This window comes from Heloderma suspectum, chromosome 2, assembly GCF_057233095.1.
Source record: "Heloderma suspectum isolate Gila_16-S chromosome 2, 16-S_ref, whole genome shotgun sequence".
NCBI classification, from domain to species: domain Eukaryota; kingdom Metazoa; phylum Chordata; class Lepidosauria; order Squamata; family Helodermatidae; genus Heloderma; species Heloderma suspectum.
Genome location: NC_139459.1, coordinates 222,676,509 through 222,695,398, shown reverse-complemented (window position 1 = coordinate 222,695,398; position 18,890 = coordinate 222,676,509). Strand labels below are relative to the sequence as shown.

The 18,890-nt window shown below is 44.0% G+C and overlaps 1 protein-coding gene across 1 annotated transcript in view; it reads right to left on the bottom strand.

Annotated features, from left to right (window-relative positions):
- Positions 1 to 13,027: 13,027 nt before the first annotated feature.
- The window catches only part of MFSD11 (major facilitator superfamily domain containing 11), a 36,838-nt gene continuing 30,975 nt past the window's right edge, over positions 13,028 to 18,890 (bottom strand). The window contains exon 14 of the mRNA XM_084838203.1: positions 13,028 to 13,183. Within this exon, the coding sequence (XP_084694329.1) occupies positions 13,115 to 13,183 (69 nt within the window). The 3' untranslated portion in view covers positions 13,028 to 13,114. The remainder of the gene's footprint in view (positions 13,184 to 18,890) is intronic.

The window sequence follows — 18,890 nt, the reverse complement described above, 5'->3', positions numbered from 1 at the left end:
TATCAATTCACTTGGGTTTCAATCCTTTACACATTTACTTGGGAACAAACTTCTTGGAATTCACTAGAACAAACTTCTGAATAAAGAGGCACAGGAATATGCTGTCATTCTGTGATTCACAAGGGTCTGGTAAGACTCCGGTTAATCAGTGTGTTAGCGAGAAAGGAGTGGAATTTTCAAGTCCAAAACAGTCCTTCAAATTCCCATTTATATCTATGGCTGCAGTGTTTCTTTTACAGAACACCTAACTGCCACTACTTGACACACTTGCTGTGAATATTCTCTGTAACATGTGGTTCATGGTTTGTTTCACAAAGCCCAGTGAAATGTTCATTTTGTACAACCCTCTTTGGGCCTATCTACATATCAAACTTGGTTTGAGGCCAGTTTAATGGTCATGGCTTTCTAAAAAAAAAAAAAATGTTGGGAACTGTTGTTTGGTGATGGTGCCCAAAATTCTTGGCTAGAATGGTGATGGTGTCCACCTCACAAAACGACAGTTCCCAGGGTTCACTGGTAATAAAGTATGACTACTGAACTGGATTAACAGCACAAGTCTGTAGTATAGATGCATACAGAGTTTCCATTACTGGACAAAACTGTTTGGCTCAGAATTTTCAATATACACATCAGAGTGAAATAGCGATGTTTAAGTACCATCATGACAAATAAAGAAACCCAAATGTTTGAACAGTAAACTATTAAGATGTGAGTTCTGGATATTATACTCAGTTTAGCTCCACTGTTCCCTCTATCTAAAAACCCAGACTTCCACAATCTGACAAAATTTGATATCTTCAAACATTGGATTCCACCACAGGCACACATCTCTGCTTGGCAAATGGTTGCATGGAGGCTTTCTCCTGGCCACCAGTAAATGAAGTTCACTAATTAAAACTGTTCAGAGACGCCTTTCATCCATACTGGATACGCAGGTTGGCTAATACAAGCCAGCAGCTGTGTCTGCACAAGAGACAGCCAGCAGCAAAGCCCTTCCACAAAGCAAGCGCCAGGCCAGAGAGAAAAACCCTCTCCTGCAACCTCAGCTAATTCCCCCGTACAGGCTGCCACTCACAATGCAGAAGAGAAAGGGGTCTGGTTTGTTCAGCAGCATCAGGATGGATTAGAAGATGTGCTGTCATGAGGCTGGTGCAGCAGGCTGCGTGGTGGAACTTTAATGCGCATTACAGCTGGTGGCATAGATATGGCCAGAGCCACCTCTATCTGTGTACCATCCTCCAGCATGGGAAGCTTCATAGTATATATGCATATAAAAAAAGCTTTATCCCAAAGCATATTCCATTTACTTCAGTGGGTGGTGGTAAAGCACTTAGCTATATCTCTGCACATTTCAGGATGGAGGGAGCAGAGGAAGTTCCTGGTAATATTAGTGTCAGCTGTGCTTCATCAGACCACTTTATCATGAGAAGGTTTCCACCCTTAAAGGTGGCCTAGAAATGATTTTTATATAGATAGACCCAGCAATCATGAATGCAAAGTGAGCCCCTTCCTTTGTCAGTGCGAGCTCTGCGTCCTTGGGTAAAATGTCTGCACCAGACCAGTTTTGTGGGATTAGTGATTTGTGCAATCAAGACTGGATCCATAGCACATTTTGTCCTGACTTTTTGCACTCTGCTTGTGGACTTTTAAAGCTGGGAACTCACAATTTAGATTCCAGAAGACTACTGGGTAGTGTGCAAGGGCAGATCCTGACAGACTGTCAGGAGCGCCATAGCGGCCTCTATCAGTACACTCCAATAGCCAACTCAAGACACAGACAAAAGGATTCTTTTCAAGGCTTTAATCCTTTTATAACTTAATGACTCTTGCAGATGCTAATCACCAGCGACTAAGCAATGAACAGCAGAGTTGCCTATGCTCCGGGTAAGCAGTTGGTCCCCGTTTGAAGGAGAATCACTTGAAGACCCTGAACTTATGGGCTAGGGAGAGATCCTCCCCCTTTCCCTTGGGTCCATGGGACACGGCCGTTGCTTGCGCGCCAAACGGGCGCTACACCTCCTTTCCACGCCCTCCATCGCTTGTCGCTCCCTGCATCTGCATCGAGCGTCTAGCAAGCCCCCCTCCCGCACTCTCTCACTGCCCGGGTCACTATCTATCTCAGGAATGCCGGCAGGAGGAATCTCTGCCAGCTGCTGTGCCTGTGAGGGATGAGCAGACTCCTCTCCCACGGATTGCTGATCCTCCTCAGAATCAGAATTGCACTGGGGTTCTGTCAGCTCAGTTTCCACCCTGACACTAACCAGCATTCTACTGTGGCCTGCCAGGTGCTTCTAGGCAGCCCCACTCCCTGAATTTGCTTCTATGGTCCCAGGCAGGCTGAAGGAAACAGCCCCTGCTGGGCTGCATTCAGCTTGGTGGCGCACAAATTGTGTCCTACTTTACAGAGTCCTCTATTTTGGAGAGCTGGCAGAGGACAATCCCGTATTGGAAGAGGTATCTAATCCAAGTCTGGTCTAAAGTCAAAGAATCATAAGGAGGGAGAGGATGGGACTTGAAGTTGCCCATCAACAGTTGTTACCACCTGAGCAACAGATTGAGCAGGCACATAGGTCACACAGGGCCACACCAGGCTTTTTATCCTACAACTTATTGTGGCTTCTGCTTCCAGATTCTTTGCAGGATTAAGCTCGTCGCCTTACATGGGTTGACACAAGCTGTTTCTCTTTTCTGGTAAGTTCTCTGTGAGTTCTATATGTTTCATTTTATAGCCACTGGGTGGTACTGCTGTTATAGCACCATTAAGGAAATACAGCCAGCAAGTAAAGTGCTTCATAGTGCTTCCTAGAGAAAAATCGGACTTTCCCCATGCTTTACAATGGTGGGATAAAGTTCATAAACCACGGGAGAGACCCTGAAGGTTGACGACATCATGTAAAGGACCCACAAACTTCCATGAGTAACCAATCTTGATCACACTATATAAGCCCCATGTGGAGAAACCTCTAGTCAGTCTTCTCTACTATGGTGAGATATTGTATTTCTATTTACATTAGAGTTATTGCTAGATTTGCACCGATACATATACATTTGCATATGCAAATATTATGCAAATGGATGTCCCCTTTTGTCCTCTTCTTTGGCAATGCATGTGGCCACCCTAATTACACAGGTCTGTATTTGTCTGTGCTTCATACTATATATATCTATACCTCCTTGAAAACTAACTATTGGGGTGGGGGTGTTATTTTTAATGATAGTCATTTTCTGCCATTTGTAAGGGAACTCAGAGCAGCTTCTTTGGGCTCCTAGACAGCCTCCCATCCAGGCACTGTATGGGCTGATGACACCTGCTTAGGTTGAACAGAGGCTTGAGATTAGTCGTAGATTATTTTCCTGGTAGTTGAATGCTGCAGTGTGTACGCTCATTCTACTTTTTGTCTTGGGTAAATGGGTTTTGCAAGTTTTTTGTATTGTTTTAGAAACCCTCAAAACCTGTTTGACCAGACACAACAGTGGGACGCCCCCCCCAAAAAAAAATGAGGGGTGGGGAACCTCAGGCCCAGGAGCCAAATCTAACCCTGCTGGGGTCCCAATCCGGCCCACCACAGTTCCCCAGATGGCCACGACCTCTTTCCCTGGCTCCACCCTCTTTCCCCCAATTGGTGGTATCCCAGCTTTTGTGCAGTTCTTCTCCCCGTTGAAATGTCTCTTCTAAGGCTTATTTACTGGCTATAAGAGCTTTAAGCTAAACTACGCTCGCATTTTGGCTGCACCCCTTTTGCCTTCAGCCCCATCCACTGCTGGAATTCAGCCGCCGAAAGTGTCTCCAAAATTGAATTTGGCCCTGGGATATCTCCTGGTGTATGTCATAGAAAGTGATGCCTCTTTCATACCAGTTTTCAATACCACCTGAAAGTTTTTTCTGTCTCCAGATTCAACTCCAGCTCTATACTCCCCTCTCCCCTTCCACCAAAATACATTCTGTATTTGAAGTGGGCTGTAGTCAACAAAAGGTCATGCCAGAATACATTGATAGCCTTTAAGGTGCCATAGGATCCTTTGGTATTAAGGCTATTACAAAGGCATCATAGATCTCCTAAAACAACTAAGAGTCTTGTGGCACCTTAAAGACTAACAAATTTATTCTGGCATAAGATTTTGTGGGCTTTATGCCAAAATAAACCTGTTAGTCTTTAAGGTCCCACAAGTTTCTTTGTTGTTGTTTTTATTGCAATAGACTAACACAGCTACCCCTCTGGAAATTGTTACATAGGTCTCCAATACCTTCTTGTCCCAAAACACACTGACCCTGGGCTAATCTACACAGTTTTCCCCATCATTGTAATACCTGGCTCACTTGCACGGTATTTGTACATAAGAACGTAATAAGAGGCCTGCTGGATCAGACCAAGGGTCCATCTAGTCCAGCATTCTGTTCACACAGCGGCCAACCAGCTGCCCACAGAAGACCCACAAGCAGGACATGAGCACAACAGCACCCTCCCGCCCAGGTTCCCCAGCAACTGGTGTACATAGGCTCACTGCCTCTGATAGTGGAGGTGGCATATAGCCATCAGGACTAGTAGCCATTGATAGCAGCTAACACCCTTTTAAAGCCATCCAAATTGGTGGCCATCACAATACAGACTTGTTTAAAACAGCCCTGCCCAACCTGGGACCCTCCAAATCTGTTGGACTCCAACTCCCACTGGCCATGCTGGCTGGAGATGATAGGGGTCCAACACATCCCAAGAGCCCCAGGCTGTGGAAATCTGGTTTAAAATGACACTCTATTTCCATCTGCTTCAAGGTGTAGAAGGAAACCTTAGCAGCCTTCCCATAATTAACATTCTAGGCATGTTCTATCCCCTTTCAATATATCCTAATCATAACAATAATTAATAAGACAACCAAATGGTTTACATATGACAGCCTGAAATTTACATTAGAAGCAGAGAGAGAGAGAGAGAGAGAGAGAGAGAGAGAGAGAATGGCCAAAGAGAAAGCAACCAATTAAAAAAAGGAGAGACAGTGAAGCACAGCAGAACGCTCCCCTTCTCCCTGCCTCCCCTTAGATGTATTTCAGGAAAACATCGGTTGATAACCTTCTGGATTTACAAGGCAGGCCGCTTGTCAGAGCTGACCTGCGCTGGATTTAATTGAAAGTCTCCTGTTGGCAGTGGGAGTGAGATATTGGAAAGGGCACCTTCAGAGAAGAGTGTAGCACAAAGTCACTTGTGAAATGGGAGAAGGACGCTGAAACTGGAGAGGGGGGGAGAGAGGAGGATATGGAGAACTAGTGAGCGAACAGCATCCTCTGCTGGTCAGCTCCAGTAAGGATGTTGAATCAGAGGCAGGCGATGTGCTTGAAGGTGGCTGATGGTTTGGGATGGCAAGCATTTGGGAACACCATTTTGCCAAGATGCAAGCAGAAAGGGAGATAGGAGGAGTTACTACAGCTGAGTGCTGTAGTAACTCTTTCTTTCCCCCCTGTGACATGCATATAAAGCCTCAAACACAGCAACCTGCTGCCCTCCAGCCGGGTTGCCCTCCCTGTGCTGACTATGCTGGCTGGGGAATTCAGGGGGGGGGGGTTGCCCAACACATTTGGGGGACATGAGGTTGGGGAAGACTGCTCTAAAGTGTCCTATATTTTGTGTCCTATAGTCATGGCTGATAGAGAACAAGTTATAGCCCTGTGTGACAGCCCTGTGTGACAGCCCTTTAGGGACTGTTTAGAAATGGATTGTGGAGAGGTGACGGCCTATCCAGCCCTCCCTCAGTGACATCCTTGAGAGGGAGGACTTACAGGGCCTGACGTCGTACAAGTATAAGTTTTTTAAAAAGAGGTGAGAAAGGCCAATGATGGGGCCAAGTCTGGACAGGCAGTGTCTGCAGAGGCAGGACCAAGGCTGAAGGGATAGAGCCAAAACCAAAAGTGGTGGGACCAAAATACAAAAAGAAATACAAAAAAAATCAACCTATTGTAACTTAAAGCTCTCACTGCCAGTAACTAAGCCTCAGGGAAAGCATTCCAACCTTTTAGAATAGGGGAAAACTGCACAAACGCCCGGAAAACACCAAACATTCAGTGGTTGGGGGTGTCAAGGTTCCACTTATGACCTGGACACCTTAGCAACTCCTTAAGGATCTCTTGCCTCCTTAAGAGTCTCACCTTCCTTCTTTGAATCCCCTCTTTCCCAATAATATGGGGTTTAGGTTGTAGATGTGGGGTGCTGACACTCTAGACACAGGGTTTAACCACAGCAGTTTACAAGTAGATTTAAAGCAAACAAATTACAACTAAAGGTATTTACACAGTAGAGCTGAGTGATACAAAAGGCATTACAAGAAAATAAAAGTTGCAAAACACAAGTTCCTTTATCCTAGCTGTCCTTAGACTTTTCTAAGCTGCTTCTTCCTGGTCACTCTTCAGAAACCACTCTCACTTCAGGCTCCGGCTGTCTATGCTCTTACTGGCTCTCTTTATATACCCTCCTCCCTCAAAACCGAAAGTACTGCTTCAAACCTGAAGAAATGAAACTTAAGCGGAGAAATGAAACTACTCCTCTCTGGGTTACCCCCTCCCAACAGAAAACTTCAAGCCTCTAAGCCTGACCATTTCCCCCATTGCCTCTGTAGGCCTCAAACCTTCACAAGGGGAAAGAAGGCATGGCCATCTGGAGAACTCTGGAGAACTGGACTGGGACCACGGGATGGCCAGGGCCTGAGGTTCCCTACCCCGGTCCTACACAGGCCCAGGGCGATTGTTAAGGAAGATTACAACATCAGGCCATGAAGTTCCTAACTTACAGAAAGAAGTTGAAATAAGACAAATGAGCAGGCCCACTCTTGGGGAGATGATGAGTATCACCATCATCTTAATTTCTGTTGTTGTTTAGAGGAAAGCATTACTTGATGAATTTCAATTACACTTTACAGTACCAAAGGTTCTTGCCTCTGAGGGGTGGAAGGGTGAGGGTGGAATATATATCATCTCTTCATCTCTATTCTTTCTTAAGCCATTGCGTCTTCATAAGCCATTCATTTCTGGTTGCCTCATCAGAATTTCATGTGATTGTGATTTATCAGCAGATCCTGGCTCCCTTTTATTTTTGACACAATTCAAACTAATCCTGTAAAAAAAAAGCTGTATAAACTTGTCAACTTTTGAAACTGGGTTTAATCCTTTGCGGCACACAGCATTCTCTTTCATGCCTTTCAAATGAGATCTGTGGCAAGGAGGAGGCCTTCCCTGCTGTATGAGGAGAGCTGATTAACATCTACCACACTGAAAGAAGGAAAGATAATTGAATTACATGTGGCTATTTGATTATCAGTGATTTCTTATATTATTACTACCAGCTGCTACCTTAGAAGCTTTGTAGGCAAACAGTCTGAGCTTTGTTTGTCACCTCTCCTCCACTACCTTTCTTTTTAGAAAAGCCACTCATTTTTATGCATTAGTAATTGCTTTAAATACAGGTCACACCCTTCCACAGCTTGAGGGAGAGCTACAAACAAAGCTGATCATGTGGTAAAGCATGATTAGTTCATCTGGCAGGATTTCTACAACCCACACAAATATAGAAATGGGTTGTATCCAAACTGAATCATGCTAAGAGTAAACCAATTGAAATCAATGGGGCTTATGTTAGTCATGACTTACTTGCCCCATTGATTTCAATGGGTCTGCCCTATGTTTGACTATGTCTGGATCGAACACATACAGATGCATGTGTGATGTGACAGATTAGACAGACAGACTATGTTCATGTCACGGTACCAAGAATGAGAGGTCAGGTTTTGAATGGGTCTAAATGACCGTAATAAAGACTATTTGATTTTGAGAGGTCAGGTCCCTGCCCCAAGTGGCTTACAAGCTGGAAATTGACCCAAGGGAGAGAATAAGGAAGGGGAGAGAAATGTGAAGAACATGTGACTGCAGTTATACTCACTTAGGCTCTGTTACAGTATGGCAGGGGTGTTGAGCCTCAAGCCCATGGGCCAAAGTATCGTAAACTACCCCAGTTGGGTGGTATATACCCTAAATAAATAAATCTGGCCCACCTGGCTTTCCAACCTCACCTTCTGGGACTCCCCAGAAGGCCATGTCCCCGTCCCCTGGCTCCGCCTCCACCACCTCTCCCCTGATGGCCAGTCATTTGGTGGCTTTCCAGCTTCTGCACATTTCCCCCACGTTCCAAAAGGTTGAAACGCCTCTCCTCAAGCTTAATAACTGGGAGCAGGAGCTCTAAGGGCAGGAACCTACTTGTACACCTCGAGCATCATCCGAGGCCCTCCACCAGGTGCCTCCTCCTAGGGAGGTCCAGATGCAGGAAAGAAGGGAGTGGGCCTTCTCTGGGGAACCAAGGGGGATGGGGGCTGTGAAAATAATCATTGGATGAAGCTCCAAAGATACACAAAGATACACTGTGATGGAACTCAGCTCTGACAAGCTCTGCTGTGTACTTATACATATCCGCTGTGTTCCCTGTCATTCAAAAATTGGCATCATCATCTATATTCCTATATCACTGGTAGTCAAAGCTCGCTGGACAGTGCACAAAAGATTTTAAAATACAATATATAACATAATATAAAAACCTACAAAATAAAACAATGTAAAACACTTAACCATAACGACCCCAGGACCAGTTAAAACCTTATCATATGTTGTCAAATGCCTGGAAACAAAGGAAAGTCTTAACCTGGCACCAAAAGGATAACAATGTTAGTGCCAGGCAGACCTCAGTGGGGAGAGCATTCCACTATAGGGGGCACACACAGAGCAGAAAGAGACACAGTGACCTGGTTCACATGATCGCTGCAGCCCACCATGGCTTCTTTAAACCACAACAAGCTGTGGCACCCACAGGAGCCAGGTTGCCTACTTAAGCCCTAGACATGACTTCTCATGTTGTCCAAACCCGGGTGGCAGAGGCTGCTTGAGGGTTAAGTCTGTTGTAGGGTTATTGGAGGGTTGTTTAACCCTCAAACAACCCCTGCTGCTCAGGTTTGGATGACAAACCATGGCAGCCCCCTGCCAGGGGTTGAATATGTAGAACGGCCACGGCACACACCACAAACCATCATGGCTTAAATAAGTGGGCCAGATCGCACATCTATGGTGGGGAAAAATAACCCTGCTGGTCACATGATGGGGGAATTTGCATAATTACCTGTGCTGACACAGCTTGCAGTGTCATGTGAACCTGGCAAGGGTGGCTTGTTGCCATGATTAACAAGCCACCTCAGTCAGAATCCTACAACAGCCCATGGGAAATAAGCGGCAGGGAAAATAAACTACCATGGCTTATTTCCCCTGCCGTGATTATGTGAACTCAGTCAAAGTTTGCTCTCTCAGGATGTGGATATTCCATGAATATTCACCAACATATAATAATCTGGAAACAGTGGCCTAACGCTTCCTACAAAGATCTGGGACTGGAACTCATGTCTAGAAAACAGATCTGCCTATAGAATTTCCTTTAAAAAGAATTTATCATGTATTTTCCCTGAACAGAGATCAGCTTACTTATGGCCCATAAAGCACGCTCCAGAACACTAAAAGATACATACCAAGAGTGTGTCTCAAAGACTGAGGCCATTTGCACAAATAGCATTAAATTGGGTTTTGCAATTCCCCTGGCTTTATCTAAATCAAGTGCCTGGAATGTGCATATTCAGCTGAGAATTACTCTTTTCCATTTTTGTATCTTGTCTTAACATTCACAAACAACATACTTCTACCCAGCTAAAACCATATCATTTCTTTTAAAAAAAATTCCTTTAATGTTCAATATCAGATTGCGACAATGGATCAAGATAATTATGTGAAAGAGTGCCATCTGCTGTTGTAAAACAAAAGCGAGGGTTGGATCCAGACTTAATCATACTTTGAGTAGAACATTGAAATCAGTGAGGCTTAAATTAGCCAGTTTACAATACATTCAGATATTAAGAGTGCAATCCTCTGCATGTTTAGACAGAAAAAAAGGCCTACAACTCCCAGCATTCCCCAGCTAGGATAGGTGGCAGGGGAATGCTGAGAGTTGTAGGACTTTTTTCTGTCTAAACATGCAGAGGATTGCACCCTAAAAGAAGTTTAAACATTTTAAGCAGATATTTGAAAAGAAAATATCATGTAGAACAGATATTTGAAAAGAAAAACAGAGAGGTCATATTCATCGATGGCATATTCTGCTACTGGAATTCTGTGACTGCAGATTCCAAGCAACCATAGTGACACTTGTTTCTCTCAATGGTCACTGTAAGGGCATTGCCTCTTCAAGCAAATATTAAATAGCAGCAGTGTAAAGTTAACTGATTTCCATCATACATACACAAACAATCTTCCAGTAAACCAGAGCAACTCTAGCTTGCTCATTGGCATTCCCAGGGGTAAACCAAAGAGCAAGCTAAAACAGAAGGGGGAAAAAAAAAAGATGTGTCATGTTGGATTTCTGGGAAGAGCAATTTCAACCCATTGTAATGCTAGCTCCAGTTCACCCTTCCCCAACCTGGCACTTTCTGGTGTGTTGCACTGCACTCCCGTCATTCTCAGCCAGCATGGCGATTGGGAATTATGGGAGTTGCAGCCCAGCACATCTGAAAGGCACCAGATTGGGGGAGGCTCGTCCAGTTACTTGCATCACTCCAGCAGCCTTGTCAGGCAAGTCCACTAACGTCTGCCTCATAGCACCTGGTTCCTTGGTTTTCAGATGGGTCCTCTAGACAGCAGATCTCCATCTGCCATGCTGCCCCATATATCATCCTGCCATTGCACCACTGCTGGCTGTTGGTTCATTTTCTCCATTCAGGCAGTTCAGGGTCTATCTCATTGCCTTGAAATCACTTAAATCTAAATTTGTATGTGGGCATGAAATGAAACCTCAGACATCCGCTCCTGCAGGGCCAGTCACACCGAACACGGGAAGCTGCACGATACTAAGCCACGGTATTTGTCCACCCAGACCAGCTGGGTGTACTTTGACTGACGGTGGCTCTCCAGGGTTCCAGCAGAGGTCTTTCCCATTCCATGTGACCTGATCCCTTTTTAACTGGAGATGCCAGGGACTGAACCTGTGTCTTTCTAAATGCAGAGCATGTACTCTACCACTGAGTTGCAGTCCCTCTGCAGTAAAGATGTCAGTGAGGAGTGTGATGGATCAGTCCAGCAATTCTGTTCTGTACCTCCCAATAGCCAAAGAGTGCACTGAGCACGCGCACACACCCAATATTAGTTACCGAGCTCAGAAATATTGCGCAGCTTATGTACAGTCTAATCATTAAATGCATGACCCTTTTTTTATATATATACTTCCGCTAGTAAGCAGAACTGTGACTTTTAGAACACCCCTGTCCCTACCCCCTGTCTTAGAATGTTTTATTTTACAAGTGAGACCTGTAACAAAATGTTGCAGCATGGAGTGCTCCTTTCAGGGAGCCAGCCAGCCAGCCAGCCAGCCAGCCATGCCCTCTTCAAGGATACTCCATTATTCCATTCCTCTCCCCCTCCGCCAATTTTCTGTCCCCCCCACCCACAATAGTCAGCATCCTTTGTCCACTGATTCATTAGTCTGTTTTTGGGGTTCCCCTCCCCTTAGGTCTTTATAAAGGTGATTATTTTATTTATAAAAGGTTTGAATCACTTTCCCAACCCAATTTAGTGATATACAATTATTAAGGAAAATCCCTAATAAAACAATGCAGTATTTAAATTACAAAACAATAACAACACGGGCAAAGAAAGGAACAATTTGTCACCTCAATGAACTAAAATAGGAGACAATGCAGCAGTAACCTGCAAAGGCTTTTTTAGATTTAAAGCAGGGGAAAGCTTCTTCTGCTGGAAGAGAAAGGTACAGAGGGCAGAAGCCAGCAGGAGCTGGCCGCTGTAGCTTTTTCCTGGCACAAGGAAATTGCCTTGTGGGAAAAAAGCTTCAGCTGCTGAATTTCTTATTGTCATGGAGCTGTTAAAGGCACAGGAACAGGAGCCATTTTAAAAAATTGTCAGCCCTATTGGTCAGTGGTGGCTGATTTGCTGCAACATTCTTGATGAGCAGATTGCTCATTGGCTGATCAGCTTTGTATAGAGTGGCCACTTATGAAAGAAGAGGAAATGCATCACCAAGCAAGAGGACAAAAGAGGAAATGAATTGTGGGAAGCTAGTGCTTCCTCGAGCAACCCCAGAAATGAGCCAAAAACGCTAAATTCCAGGATGGGACAGGTTGGCAAAGCTCCCTTCTGATAGCTCCACTGGTCTGTGCCATTCCAGAAATGAGCAGGTTATTGTTGTGAACCGCCCAGAGAGCTTCAGCTATTGGGCAGTATAAACATGTAATAAATAAAACAAAATACTAAATGAATTTCTGGTTGCTTTTGGAAGTACCAGCTTCCTGTTTCACCAGCAGTTAGGTCCTGCAGGTGCAACATAATAAGCGAAGGCACAATGGCAACATTGGATACTATTCCTAATCTTTAAAACTCACCGTTCCTTAATGTGTCTTATATTTATTGACATCCAAATTGTTTTTTCTGACTCATAAACTCTAAAAAAGGGGGTGGAGAGAAATACAGTATGTCACACCGTACGGGTGAAGACCATGACTAGATGACCTGTGCACCTACTCAATTTCCTGTCCAGGTGCTGACTTCTGATGGGCAACAGCAAAGCCTCTGCACTCCCTTCTTATGATGCTTTATCTCTAAACTGGACTCGAATTGGACAACTCTTCAAATAAGATGCCTTCCTATAAAGGACTGTCCCCTGTAAAGTAGGACGCATGCCCATCCTAGCTTTGTAGCTCTGCCCTGCTCAGCACTTGAAGTGATAGACCCTTTCTTTCAAGGGTTCCCCCAAAAAGAATTATTGATAGGCTGCCACTAGTCTGGGTGAACCTCCTGACATCCCCTAATCCAGTCTTCCCCAACCTGATGCTTTCCAGATGTTTTGGACACCTGTCTTCAACCCTTGACATAGCAGAAGATGGTATTCCCACACCTATGATTGTCTGCCGCCATGCAGTATATTTACTTCGCAATCATTTGCACAGTGTTTACCTTCTGATCTCCATGACATGAAGGCACTTTGTGCATGCTTAATAGGTTCCCCTGTTTGCCGCTGCTTGACCATAGTGTGGCTGTGCTCTATTGATTCTGTTCTCTCTTGGCTCTTGCACAGCACAGCGGAAGGCAAACATATAGCAGAGCAGCACCCTAGAAGGGATAAGACAAAATCAGCCAGCTGGGGGGCAAATGCTTCTCTTCTCTTAAAATATAGCAGAACCCTGTGTAGGGAAAGAGCTGGCAAACAACCCAGCAGAAAGTAAAAGCTGCCACCCTAAAATTGATAATATAACATTAATCCCATGAAATGTAGGCAAGTCTTATGAGGCCAGAGGACTGCAGGCTTGTAACCACTAAAGTAAGAAGTCATTTTTATTTTAGCTCTGGACATTGTGTTTTGTTGCCCATCAACAAAAACAACACCATCACCGCAAAACTCAGTCAACTACAGCAAACTCTTTTCTCACTGGTATGTTCTACGCTGATCATGATCTAACAAGCGAAGAGGTGAGTGTCAAGTTTGCACTCAGGTAGATGTTTCAGAATACAGATGAGAACTCAAGAGTAATCAGGGTCCCACCATAGCAGCAAAGTGCCTGGGTTTGTTAGGTTTTGAGTGGAAGGAACTGACATGCTAGGGTGAAGGGTAATCCCTGTGCTGTATTCATTAAATTGGGGCTGAGGACTTGTGATAGAATTTAGCTGTTTCCTACTATTTTCTTGTGTTATGTATCGGGGGGGGGGGTAGTGTGGCTTAGTTATTGTTTTGAACCTTGGCAGATGCTGTAGAGCTGGGAGTAGCAACAGTGGATGCAGGTTCTGCAAAGTGTTCACTACTGCATGTGCTGAATTAAAGAACAGTTGTGTTTGAGGCCTGCTGATTCTACAGTCATTCCTTTTGCCTATACAACACTTGTTAAGGAAAATTTGTGTGTGCGTGCATATTAGTTCAATGCCTGCAGCTCTTAGCAAACATGAAGAAATACTTTTTTAAAAAAAATCCACAGCTATTTCCCCCTTATTTCAACATCTGTGTGAAAGAGATGACAAAAGACTTAAAAGAGCCCTAGAGATTACAATCCCTTTCAGAAAGGAGATCTTGCTTCTCAACCTCTTAAAAGTATTCAGTCTATTTCTGATAAGCGCCCTTCAGCTTGCCAAAGAGACAGATTGGAAATAATGGAGAGGGAAGAGATGTGATCGCGTTTATAAGATTATCAGACATTTGAAAAACGGCACTAGGGACCAACAGTTTACATATCTGTGTGATGCATAAATCAGGGGTGCAGAACCTCTTTCAGCCCGAGGGCCAAATTCCATTTCAGAGAAGCTCGTGGGGGACCACATTCCAGTGGTAGGCGGGCCTGAATGGAAAAGGGGTGGAGTCAATGGGGAAAGGGGCTGAGCCAAAACACCATATATGCCAGCATATTTTAGCTTGAAGCTCTGACTGCCAGTAAATGAAGCCTTAGGAGAGGCACTGCAATCATTTAGAATGGGGGGGGAAACTGCACAAAAACTGGGAAGCCACCAAATGATTGATGGTTGGGGGAAAGTGTGTGGGGGTGGGGGAAAGGGGTGTGGCCCTTTGGGCAACCCTGGAAGGCTGGATTAGGACCACAAGCAGGCTGGATTTGGCCGCCTGGGCCTGAGGTTCTGCACCCTTGATGTAAGTTAAAGGGACTGAAACCACAGCTGAACCAATGGAATGATCTTCATTTCAAAGAGCACACAACTGGCCTACAGAACTCACTGGCATGGGAAATAGCGAGGGGTTGCATTATACATGGATAACAACAAAATGTGTGTGGGGGAATAATTGTCCCATTCAAGGATAATTTGCATGTAATAGCAATTTCTTGATATGATTCAAGCAATACCTTTAAGGATGTCCAAATGCTGAGAATGAAACATTGTAAGTGGATAGTTATGCCACTCGCAGCCTTTGCTGACCCAGTACTGAATGTTACTGGAGAAAGGTAATCATATAATAATTATTTACCTCACACCTGTTGGGATAAAAAGGAACCACTGAACACTATGACACTAATATTCAATGAGGACACGGCCTACCAACCCTTATTAGCAACATCTCTTACACAAACCATCTAGGATTTTAGCCAGAACTCATTCTGCACCCTTGCACTGAATATTTCAAATGCTTGGGTTCAGATCAGTGTCTGGAGCAGAAAACATGCAAGTTGTGCCTTGTGTTGGAGGTGATTGTTTCTCAGGAGCATGCTATTATTTTTCTAAATTTCTCTGTAGAGTGTGGCAAGACTCATTTGCTTGAACTATCTAATCTGGTTTAGACTAAGTGCATTCCTTGTTCAGAAGTTATTTCTGACTCTCTGCTCATTCATATAGCCGATAGGAGTCATTGTGGCTATATAGCGAAGGGAAAAGGCCCCATCAGCTTTTTCCTGGGATTCTGTGTCTCTTTGTGCTCTGTGGAAAATTGTAGGAAGCTGATGTAGCTTTGTTTGCAAACTGCTCCACAATCTTCACATAATTCATCTAATAATACAACCCTGTTGAAGTGATTTGTCGTCATCTGCTCTTGTCATCTGTTTTTGTTTGTGGCTTACTCCTCCAGATTATGTGACCTCATCTATTAGAGGTGTCTGGGTACCAAGGCTCCTGCCTACCGTTGCCATTTTGTAGCTTTCTTTGACAAGGGGGGCTTCCAGATGGGGGGCAGCGCACTAATAATCATAACACATTGTACAGTTATTCCATCTTTTCCTTCTTAACTTATTTTTTTCTGGCAAGAAAAAAGGCAGAAGTGGTGAGAAAACCATGCACTATTACAAGTGGAAGATGGAAAAATCTGTGAATGAGGCAGGGCAATTGCACAATAATACCCTCATTTGGAAGCACCCAAGGTCAATGGGCCACTTTGATAGCTGTCCTCACCTTTCATTTAGCAAATGGGCGGACAGGAAGGCCTGGCGCACTATGGTCCATGGGGTCACGAAGAGTCGGACACGACTTAACGACTGAACAACAAAATGATGGGTTGCCTGAAGCTCTAGGCTACCACCTCCAAGGGTGCTTCCAAGCACAGGGCTCCTATTGCTAGCAATCAAAAGCTACAATCTTTTCTTCCTTAAATTAACAGATTTTTTTTCTGGTAAGAAAAAAGACAGAAGACCAAAGAAAACATGACAGAGCTACAAACTGAAGACCACAATGTCTGGACCTCCCATAAAATTCTGTGAATTCAGTGCAATTATATAATAAAAGCCTTGTGTAGAAGCACCTGAGGAAGGAGAGCTGAGAAAACTCTTTCTTGGTAGCCAAGATCATTCACTGTAGTGTCTACAGTACTTCACTAGATGGACCATTGGCTTGAACATTGGCATAATAATCCATGATTCCCAACATTCTTGAAGTGGACTTGTTACTTGTAGAGTCCTGCCTATAGGAATAGCATGAGCGCAGGATAAGTACTGGACCTCCAAGAAACATAGCAGCCACCATGTATGTGTGGAATAAATATTCCACTGCAGTCCTCATTGCCAGGAGGAAGAGGGAAGCCTAGGTGTAGTTCTCACATTGAAATCCCAATTGGATGATCCCACCTTGCTATTGCTATCATGTGAAGACCAAGTGATTCATCAGTAAAGCAAAGGTAGCTGTGTTGGCCATAAGAAAAATGCCAAAATCCGTATGAGTGCAATACCTTTATTAGGCCAACTCAAAGGTCACAAACAATGTTAAAAAAAAAAAAAGAGGATTAGTGGCATAAAACCATTTGTGAAGGGTGACACAGATCTTTTGCTATCATGTTAGGTCACTTATAATAAACAGAAACAATTAAAATTATTAAAAAGAAGCCAGAAACCCACTCAGAGTAGCTATTGCTGCAAGACAAATGCATCTGCCAGTGGGTAGAAATCATTGCATAAACTATGGTGTTCTAATTGAAGTTAATTTCAACAAATGACCTTCATAAATGGCAATTTCCTTTTAATATGACAGCATGAATGATTTCTTATTTAAAGCACTAAGCTCCTTTCTATTTATTCCCCATTCTAAGAGATAATACTGAAGACCAAATGCCCTTTGGAGGAACAGAACAAACCAACCCTGCTTCCCATTTATCTTCTCCTTCTTTTCCAAGGAGAAACTCATTTACTTTGAATAATGAGATTCAAAATGTCAAGAAATCTGAGTATGAAAAAGATTCAACATGGCCACTTATTAGGAAAAAATGGACAGAACAGCAATCCTACATCCAGACCTTTCTAGATGGTACCATTTACACCCAATGTCTTTTAACAGCCCCCCAGTGTCAAATCTATCAGCTCAGATCTTTGAGTTTCACAAGTGCCACAAAGGACCCAGCCAGGCCTCATCATTAGAGTGTTTAGATCAAAATTCAGAGATTCTCCCTGCCCCTTTCAACATTCTGTGGCAGCAAAAGGACACATCCATCTTTTCCTCGAGTAGTGAGCTAAGATGGTTGAGTTTGGAAACAAAATGGGCCACCCAAAAATAGGATTGCTGCTTCTACATACTCAAAGAACACCCTGGGAAATCAGAAGTACATCTGTTTGTGATTTTTAAAAAAATTAAATTAAACCAAAAATTGCCCAACAAGAACCTGTGAGCTTAAAGAATATTGATGAAGTTGACTCTACAGAGAGTTGGGACAGAGAGGGGGTTGTCTAAAGAAACCAGGCATCAGGCAGACTGTAGCCCTCTTAGAGCATTCAAGCACACACAGTGCAAATCTCACAAGGAAGGAGAATGGGACTGTGCTTGTGTAGGCTCCCCTTTAAAAACCTGGAAAATCAGAACCAAGCTAGAGAGGGTTATGTGAGGGTTAAAAACTGTCACATAGTCCTACAACAAACCAAGGGTTATACGTATTCAAAATGTCACTCAGCATGCGCTGTGGCTCATTGGGGGTTAAATCATAATGGAGCTTTGGCTATTGGTTGGTATAGAAATGTAATAAATAAATAACCCCCAATGAACCCAGCATGTCATGCAAACTGGGTCAACATGGACGTGACAGAGAGGGCGGAGCCACCCACCATGCTCCTGCTTTCTTTCCATATGATTTATATCATGTGCACTTGAACACCCTGGCATGGATCGGCAATGCCCCGTCACTGTGAGTGGAAGGGGAAACAGGCAAAATAATGTGTCCACACACCTTTTTTCCTTTCCATTCCAGCCCTTTCTGCTGCCACGAGGTGGAAATCTTTTTTTCCTCTGGCTGTCTCCACCAAACCAGACTTTAAACTCTCTGGGGCCCAATCTACATGGAAATGGAATGAGAAGCACTTTCTGGCTATAGCTGGATTTTCATGAAATCGCTTTGGTCCATCAGGAGCACATGAAGCAAGAAAAGTGGAGTATACAGTACATAAAAACCCACTTTCATGGGTCACACAGCACTTGAAACCCCTCATACTTCGGGATTGAGTGGGCAGAGTAGAACTGAATGTTATCAGCCCTGCAGGTGCTGCTCAGCAAATGAGAGAGGCTTGCCCTCCACCCCTGTCCACACTCCCCTGCTCAGAGAAGCTTACCGGAAGCACTTAATTAAGCTCTAGTAGTTTACCCCACACCTCTCCCCTCTCATCCACCATTGGGATATTATGAAAGATTAAAAGAGGCTGCGCTACTGTGAATGAGAAAAACAGGCTACATAATCTGAATGGGTAAAGCAGCTACTGTGCTATCGTGAAACCTTGAAACAGCACTACTGTGTTATTATGAATGAGAAAAACAGACTACATACTGTGAATGGGTAAAGCAGCTACTGTGTATTGTGAATGCTTGAAACAGTGCTATTGTCAATGGGGAAAACAGGCTACATAATCTGAATGGGTGAAGCAGC